Source organism: Lynx rufus, unplaced genomic scaffold (genome assembly GCF_022079265.1).
Source record: "Lynx rufus isolate CCGP_SWC_20201006 ecotype Redwood Valley unplaced genomic scaffold, mLynRuf1.p SCAF_1, whole genome shotgun sequence".
NCBI classification, from domain to species: domain Eukaryota; kingdom Metazoa; phylum Chordata; class Mammalia; order Carnivora; family Felidae; genus Lynx; species Lynx rufus.
The window spans coordinates 3,824,726-3,839,008 of record NW_025814823.1 but is presented as its reverse complement, the minus strand read 5'-3'; the positions used below and the strand labels follow the sequence as shown (position 1 = coordinate 3,839,008).

The 14,283-nt window shown below is 45.0% G+C and overlaps 1 protein-coding gene across 1 annotated transcript in view; it reads right to left on the bottom strand.

Moving 5' to 3' along the window:
- Positions 1-14,283, bottom strand: part of SGCG (sarcoglycan gamma) — a 127,138-nt gene that overhangs the window by 71,285 nt on the left and 41,570 nt on the right. The window contains exon 2 of the mRNA XM_047074162.1: positions 3,840-4,034. Coding sequence (XP_046930118.1) covers positions 3,840-4,034 — 195 coding nt within the window. The remainder of the gene's footprint in view (positions 1-3,839; positions 4,035-14,283) is intronic.

The following is a 14,283-nucleotide window of genomic DNA, read 5'->3' as shown; positions in this document are numbered from 1 at the left end:
CGGGTCATTAAAAATTAAAGAGGCCTTGTTTTGACATACTTACTGATAAGACTCATGGATGTCATTTTATAACCATGCACACTAGAACTAAAACTAATATACAATATTATTAGTTTTATATATTAGTTTTATGGAAAGAAAGTATAAAAAGGAAAAACGGAATTAGCCACTTTATTGCACTGATTTCTTTTAATGTCCACATTCCTAACTGATTTAGTTATGATCGTGGCCAACACAAAATATTCTAGAACCTTTATGGTTAGCATCAGTTGCTACAATGTCCTAATATTACTTTATATTCAACAGATGTCATACGTGGCAATTATGTAAAATTCTCCTACACGAAGTTACAGTGCTAAGAGTGGAACTCATTGGTGAGATACTCACGATCTGGGGTCTTTGTGATGCGTGTCGGGCACATAAAGGCTATTAAAGGCTTGGTTTCACGGAGTTCAGATTAGTTCCCTTGTCAACACTTAACTTCTGTTTGATGTCTCGATATTCTTTGACATCCTTGTGTTTTCCTTTGGTAATGTTTTACTTGTCTTCCCCCATAATTTGATCTTGGCATTTTTAAATATATTACCCATAGTTGATTTTACTGTTTTCTATAGAGAAATATTAAAGTAGGAAGAGTGGACAAGGGGACTGGAATGATCGCATGTGTAAGAAAATAAACCTTCCATTGCTACCCACTGGGGATCTAAGCAGAGAAAGTCTTCTAAACTTTGCTAATTTGGGAAGTTAGGGTTTTCAGTCTATCGAGACTAATGACTGTGTAGGTGACTGCATTCAGGTAGAGAATTAGAAACTAGCTGCTGCATGTTAAAAATTCTATAGCTTTCTGCAAATGTTGAGAGCTCTAGCTGATTCTATCATTTTGGTGCCAAAGCTCATGAAAGGGTTCTTTTATAGCCCTGTTACCTCCTTGGCATGTATGTCTTCAAGGAAGGATATTAGTTTACAGATGAAAAAAATAAAAACAAAACTGCAATCTTCTATACAGAGAAATCTTTCAAACTAGGAAAACAATGAAAGGATAAATTAACTTATAGTATGTAGGGAGTATTTCCAAAGCAAGGGATTAAGCTCACCCACAGATGAGAACTGTATCATTTATAGCATCTCACTTTGAGGAGAATGACCTCAAGTCTACCCATCGTCTTTCGGTCAAACCCTGGCACTTTCTGCAGAATAATCTTTTTGTGCATCTTGCCTTTTGATCCATGAACGTGTGTTTATTCACCTTATTTTGTTGAAAGGCAGCACGGAAGCACCCTGAATTAGCAACAGGTTCCTGAATGTCGAAGAAAATGCCATGCGTGCTGACCGTATCTCGCGAGAAAGTGCGGGCTAGGAACAGGGGCAGCAATGGCAAGGAAACATTTGCTGGTCTCTGGGGTTAGCCATCCTAACTTGAAGTGGACTCAGCTGCTGGCACAATTTGGGTTAATGTAGTCAAAATCTATAACGCCCAAAACTTGTTTTCAGTGCTACAATATAAGGCAAGAGCACAAGGTAGATACACTGTCACTTTACATTCACATACAGTCTATAAAATTAATTCACACACATTTCTAATATAATGCACACCTTTATTCATTCAGGATATATTTACTGAGTGCTAAGCATGTGCCAAGATGATTGACAGAACTCACGGTCCCTGATGCCAAGGGACTATTAAAATCTGGCCTCCCTAGTAAATTTTCTGTCCACATTCCGCATAACTGAAGGGCGCACTGCATGTGAGTGGAGGGCCCTCTAGTCAGGAGGCATCCGAGAGACCCCACAGTTTATCATCTGAGGACTCCAACCTCAGTTAACTGTCCCCAAAATATTAAAATAAAAAATTTAAATTTAGAGGGGGTCCTGGCTGGCTCAGTCGGTTAAGCATCTGACTTCGGCTCGGGTCATGGTCTCGCGGTTCGTGGGTTCGAGCCCCGCGTCCGGCTCTGTGCTGACAGCTCGGAGCCTGGAGCCTGCTTCGGATTCTGTGCCTCCCTCTCTCTCTGCCCCTCCCCCACTCGTGCTCTCTTTCTCTCTCAAAAACAAACATTAAAAAATTTAATTTATGGATAAAATGAAGATGATGTACGACACATTAATAAAGGTGTCCAATGGAACAAAATACTATTATGATAGCGTAAAAATATTGTTTTTGTAAATTTTAAAGAAGAAATGACTACTTCTGTTTGGCTAAGTTAAATATATTTAGGTATTTTTAATAGTTAAATATAATTTATAATAACAATGTATAATGTTTATATTAAATAACATATTTTAAGGCACTTAAAAAAATTTTTTTTAACGTTTATTTATTTTTGAGACAGAGAGAGACATGAACAGGGGAGGGTCAGAGAGAGGGAGACACAGAATCCAAAACAGGCTCCAGGCTCTGAGCTGTCAGCACAGAGCCCGACGCGGGGCTCGAACTCAGGGACCGTGAGATCGTGACCTGAGCCGAAGTCGGCCACTTAACCGAACGAGCCACCCAGGCGCCCCCTAAGGCATATTTTGATTGGGTTGGTATGTTACTTCTTGAATACATGAAAATGTAAATATTTATTTAGGTCAACGAAATAAATAATGTGCCTACTGGCCACAGAGCAATGGCAGGAAGGAAATACTTGCCTAGAAAGAGAAAGAGAGTCATCAGTGGAAGGCATTTCACACTGAAAGCTACAACTACTGTTCTTGGAGAGAGTCCTTGCCTATCTCACACCTTCAAGATGCATGCGAGGAACAGATAAACCTACAGGTGATGTTCATTGCGGTGTTTTTTGCCACCGTGGCCATCTAGCAAAAACTAGATATTCTATATTAGATGAATATTCTTTCAAAAAGTACACAAAAATATCATCAGAGCATACAACATTACCCAACAATCTAGAAAACATGAGGATGTGTAAAATAGAATATGAATTCCTTAGGACTACTGGTATTTCATCCAGTAAATGTGTTGCTAAGTGTTGAAGCATGAAGCTGTGCATGAATTTATTAATTTATCGTATTTTACAGTAAAGTTTTTTTTTTAATTGTTTTTAACGTTTATTTATTTTTGAGACAGAGACAGAGCATGAACAGGGGAGGGGCAGAGAGAGAGGGAGACACAGAATCCGAAGCAGGCTCCAGGCTCTGAGCCGTCAGCCCAGAGCCCGACGCGGGGCTCGAACCCACGGACCGCGAGATCGTGACCCGAGCCGAAGTCGGCCGCTTAACCGACCGAGCCACCCAGGCGCCCCTAAAGTAAAGTTTTTTGAGCAAATGAGACGGTAGCATCTGGATGGTTATTATTTATGGATTAATGAGATTAGGAAAACAGGATTCATAAAATTTTACAAATTATTGAATAATCATTACGCAATTTTGACTCAAACCCAAGATTGGCACCATTTTCTCACGTGTAGACATAATGACTAATAAAAAAAAAATTGCAACAGAAAAACAAAAAACCCAACACACTATAGTTCATAGTGAAATTAAGAAAAAGTAGAGTATGGGGGCGCCTGGGAGGCTCAGTGGGTTCAGCATCCCACTTCGGCTCAGGTCACGATCTCATGGTTCGGGAGCCGGTGCCCCAAACGGGGCTGGCTGCTGTCAGCGCTGAGCCCACTTCGAATCCTCTGTCCCCCTTTCTCTGTCCCTCCCCCGCTTGTGCTCTCTCAAACATAAACATTAAAGACAGAAAAAGTACGAGTATTTTGCCGCGAGACCATCCTGATCCAGACAGAAACAAACGTCAATGACACTAAAGGAGGCTTCTACCAATTCAATATGGATAAAGTGATCCAACAAACAGAAGAAGAACATGCTTGCCAGGAAAGGAAGACGATACTTACTGGGGAAAACCACATCACTTTAAGAATCCAAATCGTGAGAGCAAAATTCACAAGGAGGATGATGAGTAAAAGGAGAACAAATAAGTAGAGGCAGCGTTTTCTCCAGCCATAAATGCCAATTTTGTAGACACACGGGTTCTCTGGCCTCTGCACGTGGGTGCCTTCTGTGGCTGTAGTGTACTGTTCACGGACCATCTGCCATGCCGTAGGGGGAAGGTGGGAGACGGGACGGCGGGGGGGGGGGAGAGGGAGAGAGACAGAGAAGGAGAGAGAGAAAGGGAGAGAAGGAGTGAGAGAGGGAGGAGACGAAGGAGGGGGAGAGAGGGAGAGAGAGGAGAGAAAGGGAGAGAAGGAGTGAGAGGGAGGAGACAAAGGAGGGGGAGAGAGGGAAAGAGACAGAGAAGGAGAGAGAGAAAGGAGAGGAAGGAGGGGGAGAGAGGGAGAGAGAGGAAGGAGAGGAAGGAGGGGGAGAGAGGGAGAGAGAGGAAGGAGACGAAGGAGAGGGAGAGAGAGAGAAGGAGAGAGAGAAAGGGAGAGAAGGAGGGAGAGAGGGAGGAGACAAAGGAGGGGGAGAGAGGGAGAGAGACAGAGAAGGAGAGAGAGAAAGGGAGAGAAGGAGTGAGAGAGGGAGGAGACGAAGGAGGGGGAGAGAGGGAGAGAGACAGACAGAAACAGAGAACTTGTTTGTCAATACTGATTTACTAAAAGTCCAACAAAATAACACCTTCTACCCCAATAATAAATTTCTAGAATGAAAATGATTTTTAAAAAGAACTGAACATTACTTTGAAACATGTCACTGTTTAAGCATGCAAAATAGTTGAGATATGGCAAATCCATCTGAAATCCAGTGGCCACATTTTCAGATTTTAATCAATAAATTCAATATATATATATATATATATATATATATATATATATACACATATATATGACTTTCAAAATTCTGCACAGTTAAACTTAGAATGGAAGCATTAACCTAAAATAATCAAGTAATCAAGTTTTTAAAGGACTCAGTGGAAAATCAAGCTGATACCTGTATGTCTTTTTAAAATCCAATTACTTAGTTGTTAAGTCAAATTATTAAGCCACGTCTTTCTACAGTCGCTAAATTACTCAGAATTAAAAAGGCTCTTGTCGAGATACCCACCACCGTAATTTTTTGCCTATAATAAGTTTCCTTGGTATTCACCTACTTCCAAGAACGATCAGAATGTACCCGTGCATGCAAATGGTTACAAGTACCCACTGTTTTACGTAAGTTCGCGCAAGAGTTTCCATAACCATTTCAACTCCATGGGGAGATTTAAGAAAATAGCCATTATTCCGCTTTCCACACTGTCCACTTTTGGTTTTAATTTATGAAGGGAAGAGGACAGATAATGAAGACCTTCCTGACTGTACATGCGGTAAAACGACGAATCAGAACAGAAAATCTTCTCCTCCGGGATTCTGTTTTTTCTTCATGCGACGGTCTTACGTTTATTTTTAGGGACGGTTTGGAGGTGTCCTTATTCAAGTAAGTCACAGTCTGAAATAACTCTTTAAATCTCCTTCTCGCTCAACGACTGGCATTTTCCCGTGTTGTGATTATATAAAACTATGCTATTCAGCACACGGGATTTGCAGACCCGCAGGACGGACCGTCTACGTTGTTGGAAACCTCAGGGCTTACTGGTTCCACGCTGGTGTAACTTACCTGCTCCTTGGCTTGAGCTCCTGGGCCTTCCCGACTCAGGGCCCACCGCGCCCCACCCCCGCCGTTGCTCCCCAGCCCCAGGAGCGACGCTTGCTTCTTCTCTCTTCCCTCCAAACCTCACATCGCCTCAGCTCCGCCTTAACCCCCATCCCGAATCCGTCCACCCCTCTGGCTACCCCCCTAGTCGGGCCAGCACAGACTCTCTCGTCTGTACCGTCGTTTCCCTCCAGAAGCCGTTCTCCACCCAGAAGCCAAATGTGCAAGATGTCAGCAAGCTGTGTCGTGCCAGGCTTTCAGGTGGCTTCCCCCCCGCACTGAGAACATCTGAACTCCTCGATCACCGGGCAGACCCTGCGTCAAGGGTCTCTGCGTACTTCTTCGACATCACCTACCACCACTTTACCTTTTCCTCCCCGGCTACTCCTTAACAGACCAGGTCATCTCACCCCAGGACCTCCGTCCCGGGCGTCGCGTCCACCTGAAACACTCTGCGTGCGGGCTCCTTCTCAGCCTTCAGTCATTTGATCGCATGTCATTTGCTCAAAGAAGCCTTCTCCGGGCACGCAGTCACCTGCCATTGCCTTACCCTCTTACGCTTCTTTCGGAGTGTTTGCCATCATCCGGAATAATGGTGGCAACCCCACAATTTCTGTGAAGCGTGGGCTAACAGACCGCAAGTGGATCGGGAAGGGTGGCCAGAGAGTCTGAATTTATAGCCAGTGCGCCACTTCACGCCATCACTCCGGATCCGTGAAAATAGCAGCTTTCCAAGAACGTGTGTACACACACAGAGTTTCCAACTGCTACACATTTCTATTCCTATATATAGTCTCCTATTGCTGCTGCAACACATTATCACAAACCTAGAGGCTTAACCCAACACAACTTCAGTATCTTACAGTTTGGGAGGTCAGAAGTCTGAAAGTGGGTCTGTGGGGGCTAAAAATCCAAGTGTGGGGAGGTCTGTAATCCTTCCGGAGGAGCCAGGCAAAATCTGCTCCCTCCTCTTTCCAGCTTCCAGGGCTGCCCACACTCCTTGGCTACAACCTCTATTTATGTTGCCGCGGCTCCTTTCTGACTCTGACCCTCCTGCTTCTCCGTCATAAGGACCTTTGGGATTACAGCGGGCCCACCTCGGTAATCCAAGATAATCTCCCCATCTCAAAGGCCTCAACATAATCACAACTGAACCATTCCTTTTATCATGCAAGGTTCCAGGGATTAGGACATGGCCATATGTGAGGGTCATTATTCTGCCTCTCATAGGAAGCTTTTGTTCCCACTTACATAAGATGGGGAAGACTTTAATATCCATTTAAGACAATTTTGCTGTGGCTTACAGGACAGACAATAGCAATTCTGTGATGAGGGTAGCCCTCAAATCCCTCTTACTCGTCCTGGGAATCTGTTTTATTTGATTATTCACTTGTTTACTGACTCCCCCCTCCTCAGAACGTAAACTCTATGTGAGCCTTTTCGTTGCTGTGCCCCTAAAACAGGGTAACTGACAAATAATAGTGACACAATAGAAGCCTTAAGGGAACGAGTGAATGGATGAAAAAATAGAAAGAAAGACGGCGCCCGGGTGGCTCCGTCGGTTAAACGTCCGACTTCGGCTCAGGTCACGATATCACGGTTTGTGGGTTCGAGCCCTCAGTCGGGCTTTCTGTGCTGACAGCTCAGAGCCTGGAGCCTGCTTTGGATTCTGAGTCTCCCTCTCTCTCTGTCCCTCCCTGCTCACGCTCTGTCTGTCTCTCTCTCAAAAATACATAAACGTTAAAACATTTAAAAAAAAATAGAACTACTGAATCTCACAAACACTAATTGGGCTACTAATTGGGCTACTAATTGGGCTGCCAGAGACGAGGCTGGTAAATGGGGCTAGATGGATGGCGTGTTTTCTCCGAATTACATCCTAAACAAAGCATTCTATGATTTATGAACGCACTGAATCCATTAAGAAAAGAGTTGGCACTTGCGGTCTAACACGCTTCTAAAATAACGATTGTAGATGAGGAGCTAATTCCAAAGGGGACCCAGGCTAAGTAGGTAAAAATAAAACATGCGGTCTCTGCTACAGCATTTTCAGAAAAGACCTGTTGGAAAGAGGACTTCTAATATGAGGTCTCTAGGATCTTATTACTGAAAGAATACTAACAAGGATAAACTACATAAAGACTGGAAAAACGGTCTTGTCAGAAGGGGCGAGCCACCAGCCTGGGGCTCCTGAGGACAGTGATTATGTCTTACCACCGTACGCTCTGGCCAACAGCAGGTGCTTCACAGATATCCACAGCCCCAGCTCCATTTCTCCACTCCTCCCTCCAGCAAAACTCCTTGAGTGGGTTGACCATACCCACTGTTTTTCTAATTCTGTGCCTGCCTTCTCCCCAGAACTCGCTTCCAGACAGGCTTTCACACCGGCCACCCGTTGAACTTGCTCTGGTAAGCTCATCAAGGGTCTCCGTGTTGCTAAGCAAAGCGGGCTCACACGACCCAGGGTTAGCACATGCCAAATAGTCATTGCCTCCTCTTCCGCTAGGGTTCCGGAAGCCCCACTTGCAATGGCGATGGCCGCTCATTCCCATTTGCCGTGTCCTCATCATCTCTGAGCCACAGGCTCAGCCCCGAGATTACTTCCCCTCTTCATTTGAATTTACTCCCAGTTGTGGATGCGTCTTTAAGCCGAGGACTCCTAGTTCCTAGCTATGGCTCACCTTGAACTCAAGATTCCCCAACTGGGAATCTCGAGTTGCACATGTCCTGACCAAAGCTGACCTCATCTCCCCAACCTGCTCCTTGTAAAACTGTCCCCAAATCGCTGAGTGGCAACTTCGCTCATTCTTCAAGGTGCTCAAGTCAAGGGGCACCTGGGTGGCTCAGTCGGTTAAGCATCTGACTCTTGATTTTGACTCAGGTCATGATCTCCCAGCCGTGGGATCTAGCCTCACATGGGGCTCTACACTGACGGTGCAGAGCCTCCTTGGGATCCTCTCTCCCGCCCCTCCCCTGCTTGTGCTCTTTCTCGCTCTCTCAAAACAAAGAAATAAACTTTAACAAATTAAGAAAAAAGATGCTCAAGTCAAAAATCTTTAAGTTGTTCTTAATCCCTTTCTTTCTCCGTACCGCATGCAACCCATCAACAACTCAGTGAATCAAAGTGCTACCAATAATCCGGATCTGACTGCGTCTCACCATCGGTCACCTGGCCGACTGCAGCTGCCACCTCACAGTTCTCTGCTTCTATCCCAAACCTCCCACAGGCCATTTCCAACACGGGGGCTAGAGAGGTCCCGTGAAAGCATCGACTGGGTCACCGAGCACCTCTCCATAAGATCCTCCCGCGGCTTTCCATTCCACTCAGAGTAAACCCCGACATCCTCAGCCTGACTGGCACAGCCCATCCTGACCTCGTCCTCTATCGCTCTCCTCCTTACTCCTGGCTCACTCACACCGGTCTTACTCACCCGCCTACCTTCCAAGCGTGAACTCTGGAGTTGCGATGCCCTCTACCTGGAAGCCGGGAAGGTCTTCTCCCAGATAATGGCTGGCGTCTCCGTCGCATCGCTCAACTCCCTGCTCAAAGAGCATTTATCACCCAGCCTTCCCTGGTCATCTGATTTGAATAACCCTCCGCTCTGACCACTGCATATTTCTCTCCGCTCCTTCTTGCTTTATTTTTATTTTTTTTACCATAGCACTTGACTCTACATGACATACTATATACCTTGCTGACTTACTTTACCGTAAAGGCTCGCCTCAGCGCATAGAAGTCCCCAGAGGGTAGGGCTCTCAATTGTTGGGTTATTTTCTTGTATCCCCGGGTGCCTAGAGCAGTGCCTGGCACGTAGTACGCCCTCGATAAACATTTGCTCAACAAATTGAGTATAAACGTTGAATGCACAGGTACCCAGAAAATTTAAATATACAACAACAACAATACGTTGAGAGTTACTTCAGAGTTCCCTCAACTGTTTATATTTAGTAAGTGAAAACCCACTCACAACGGACTAGGTTAGTGTGACCAGCTGTTTGCTGCGAGAGAAGGCAGGCTCTACCCTACAATCTCTGGAGCGTCTCCCAGGAGAGAGGAAACCGGGGAAAGTGCTCTGTTTAGGCTAGGAGTCACCCCACATGTGTGCACCCCTGCTTTGCTGACGGCCCAAGGAAGAGGCCGGACCCCGTTTCCTCAGCAGACCATACCGACTCCAGGCTGACTCTCAGAAGCCAGTGACCTGCTTTCTGGTCCTTCCAGACTCGAGCTGTATTTACCAAAGCCACGACTTCTCCTTTCGTATCTGTTTGTTTTCCCGGTTGTAGTTCTTACTCTATCGCGTTTTACCGTCGCCCACTTTACGTATTTTGGCCAAGCGGGTATCGCTATTTCTCAGTGCTGACTATTACGCAGAAAACGAGGACTTTATTCTAGACAGGCATGATGTAAGTGGCCAGGCGGAACACTCAACTTAAATTTTCTTCTAAAGAGTCGATTTTGTTATTTAATAAATTATTAGCTTACAGTCCTCATGGCTCATAGTGGTTTTAATTTTTTATTTGACACCGTGTATTAAATTTTTGCCAGAAGAGACTCTCAGAGACTATCTGCTTGGGCTAGCTTCCTTCAGATATTATTATAATCAGCATTGGGAAGGATACCAATTCTTCAGGACTCTGAAGTCAGACAACAGCAAGGTAGCATTCATGCTGGCAGGAAAGTGCACCGCAACGAGGCAGAGCACGTTGTGATTTATTTATAAGCCTTGTACAAAAACATTAATGAAATGATACTTTATCTTAGAACTTAAAATTTATAATCCAAGCAAGATAAGGAATTTTGAGTTTTACTACATCTTGAATAAAAATTACCTTCATAGACCACTTTTTTAAATAACTTATGTTATCATCCAAAAATGAATTCCCGGGGGTGCCTGGGTGGCTCAGTCTGTTAAGCGTCTGACTCCAGCTCAGGTCACGATCTCGCGGTCCGTGGGTTCGAGCCCCGCATCTGGCTCTGTGCTGAAAGCTCAGAGCCCAGGGACTGCTGTGGATTCTGTGTCTCCCTCTCTCTCTCTGCCCCTCCCCCATTCGCACTCTGTCTCTGTCTCTCTCTCAAAAAAGTAAATAAACATTAAAAAAACTTTTTTTTAATTACACCTCTGTTCCTGTTAACCTAATCCTCAAAGTATGTTGATGGTGGTATACTTAATTTTGATGGGTTTTAAGTGCTTCTCTCAAATGTGGTTATCAACATTTTAGTTTTTTATTAAAATTTTTTTTAATGTTTATTTATTTTTAAAGGAGAGAAAGTGGGGGAGGGGCAGAGAGAGAGGGAGACAGAATCTGAAGTAGGCAGGCTCTGAGGTGTCAGCACAGAGCGCCACACGGGGCTCGAACTCAGGAACTGCAAGATCATGACCTGGGCTGAAGTCAGATGCTTAACCTACTGAGCCACCCAGGCGCCCCAGTTATCAACATTTTAATAGATAGGGAATCAAATATGAAGCATTAGAATACATTTTTGCACAAGTATCAGTTTTTATCTGCTTTGAATTAATGGTTCCCTATTTATTATTGAAAATAAAACCACATCATGGACAGGGAATTCTGTCTTCTGTATTCTTTGATTCTTGTCATGGGACATAACGTAGTGAACTGAGCATTGGGTCTACTAAATAAATGTTGTTAAGTGGCATTCTTAATTTCAAACATCATTTATTGACACGCCTAATTTGGACAGGCTGTTGCCAGGAGTTTGAGACACAGAGATCATAAACCCCTGGAAGATGTTGAAAAGAAGCTACTATGATGTGATTTTTAAAAAGATGGGTTTGAAAAGAACTAAACAGACCCTTTAGAAACGAGAAACTCAGTTATATTTTAAAATTCAAAAAGGAGTTATATAGCTTAAAGCTATAAGACATACAAAATATATGTCTTCTCTGTATCTAACAGATCACATCCAGCCGAAAAGAAAATCGCTATAGAAGATAAATCTCAGAAAACACGACAGCGTTCGACTTTGTAAACGTAGCCTTGCTGCAGAATTAATGAACTCACCCCAGCGAGGGCCTGTCTATAGGCTGTGGGCTAAGAGTCCAGAGTGTGGCAGAGAATTCAAATCCACCCTTCCAGCTAGCACTTCTCGGTAGGGCAACTGCCGGGAGCGAGGCTGAGACTCTGGGCCTGCACAGCAATCCCCAGAAGGAAGGGAAGGAGGAAGCAGCAGTGACTCCAAGAATCCCCCAGCTAACCTGTTCTGGGACGAGTAATCTAGATTATTGGTGAATGGGGCGCCCTTTACTGGTGCTGCTTATTTCCAGCCGACACACATCACCACACATCCTTTGCCCCCAAAAGGAGAGGAAAACTTCAGCCCCCCTCCTTTGACACCGGGGCCGGAGCAGAGGACAGGAGCCATCTCTCATTTATGTTATATATGAACGCCCATAATGACAGGGTACATCAGGGTGGGGTATTGCTGTAATACTATAGATATAAAATACATATCGGGCAGCTGTAGAAATGCTAGACTTGTATGCATCTAACAAACATCTATTCATCTGTATACATGTAATAAAAATGGGAGAACTTCAGGAAACAGTGAAGGAAGCCATCATCACAGTGATTTTAGCATACCTCTACGGATAGATCAAGCCCTCTAAAATGAGTGGCGCTACATGAAACCTAAACGATACAACTGAAATGTGTTCAAATGGACATGTATAGAGCCCTATCCCCGAAACTGGGAAATGCTTATTTTTCTCAAGCATACGGGTAACATTTGCAAAATCCGGTAACATGCTAGTTCAACAAGAAAGTATGAAGAAGGGCCAATGGATCGGCTTCAGACAAATTCTTTGCTCTGGTGATAATACAGTACAATCAGAACCGCATTGCACACTAACGGATAAAACAGAAACCAAAGTCTTTGAAATATGATAAGAGGACGGGGTTGAGGCTTGAGATCATGCTTACTCAGACACACACACATGATTCACACTGTGTTTTCCTGCCATAACCACAAGGCAAGGCGGGGGGAGGATGTCCAGTGGGCACCAGCTCCTCAGCCACCTCATTTCTCCAAGGGAGAGTCACCCACGTGTTAGGGTTGGAATTCTGACTGCTTTGAGTAAGGTCCTGCCAGGCCACAGGGCAGGCTGACTGGGGGCGGACCACACGTCTAATAGCACCCGTCACGTCAACCCAAAAACTGTAGGAAGATCATTTTTGACACTCTCAAAAACTGCCTTTCATACCACGTAACACAGCTCTAACATCCAGGTGGCGTAACTTTTTAAATTTATTTGTCTGACAGAGTGAGACAGCAAGGAGAGGAGGGGGCGGAGGGAGAGGGGGAGAGAGAGAGAATCCCAAGCAGACTCCGCACCATCAGCTTGGAGCCTGACATGGGGCTCGAACCCATGAGTGGTGAGATCGCGACCTGAGCCGAAACCAAGAGTCGAACACCTAACCGACTGAGCCACCCTCACCTTGTAATTTCTTACTACACATGTAGTGCTATCATGTTACATCATCTATTAAAACGATAAGGCATGGACTGAGGTGAGTGGTCAGTCGCACGATTATGTAACCGTGGCCAGGGGGAGGGGTCAACTGTGCGACTGTGTCACCGAGGCCAGTAGGAGTGATGCGCCCGTGACAGGCAATCGGTGAGTATGCGGTGGACAAATGAATGCATAGACAGTAGGACTTACAGGCGGCAAAGCATAGTTTTGTGCTTCAGTATGAAACATGAGATCATGACAAAGGGCAGACAGAGAGAGGAAAGACGATTAGAAGCGTCTAAAGCAAGCCCGCTTTAGTGATAAGTAAATGGAAGCGATAAGTAAATGGAAGGCGAGAAACAAGAGGCATCCAGGACGCGTGGGCCACTCTTCCGGGGAAGGAGGAAGATAGTGTGCTTATCGGTTGAAGCGGACTAGGTCGTGACAGCACTGAGAACCGCAGGCCCAGCTGCACCTCCATTTGCTTTCAGACTTCTCAAAGACAGCTCCTTCCCGCAGTAATTAGCTAACTTCCTGCCTCCCTGCTTGCATTATAACTCATCACTCGGAACGGGAGCCACGGTTTAGGAGAACAAGGAGCACGGGGACGAGCCCACCCTCACCGATGTGGGACAGAAAGCACGTCAGAACAAGGCACACTCACGAGCTGGTAGTAAACTGGGGGAACATGTGCCTTAAAGGCAAGGCTGATGCCCTTAAAAACCACAAGTAACCCAGCAACACTTGCGCAAGGCCACGCACGCACATCAGAGAAACTTAACTGACCAGCAATACACGCGGTAAAAAAGTTCAGCTTCACTGTGACTCCAAGGAGTTCAAATAACCACGAGCACTGGAGCCGTCTGCAAAGACTGAGAGAGATTGACAAACTGACGATAGCCAGCATCGGCAAAGTGTCTGAAAAATAACCACGGTACTCCTCTGCTGGTGAGCGGGAGGGGGAACATAATCCTTCTAGAAAGATACTTGGCACTAAGTACCAAGAGCCTCAAACACGCACAGGCATTTCAGTTCTAGGAACTTAGTCCAAAGGAACAATTAGGGATGAAAATGAAGATTTGTGTTTCAGGATATCTATGGTAGCGTTATCTAGGATGGTGAAAAACTGGGCACTAAATAAATAATGAAGACTAACGAAGTCACTGGATTCTCACACTATGACAGAATTAACGACTTGAAATGAAAAAAAAAAAAATCCCAGGAAAATGCTAATGACCGT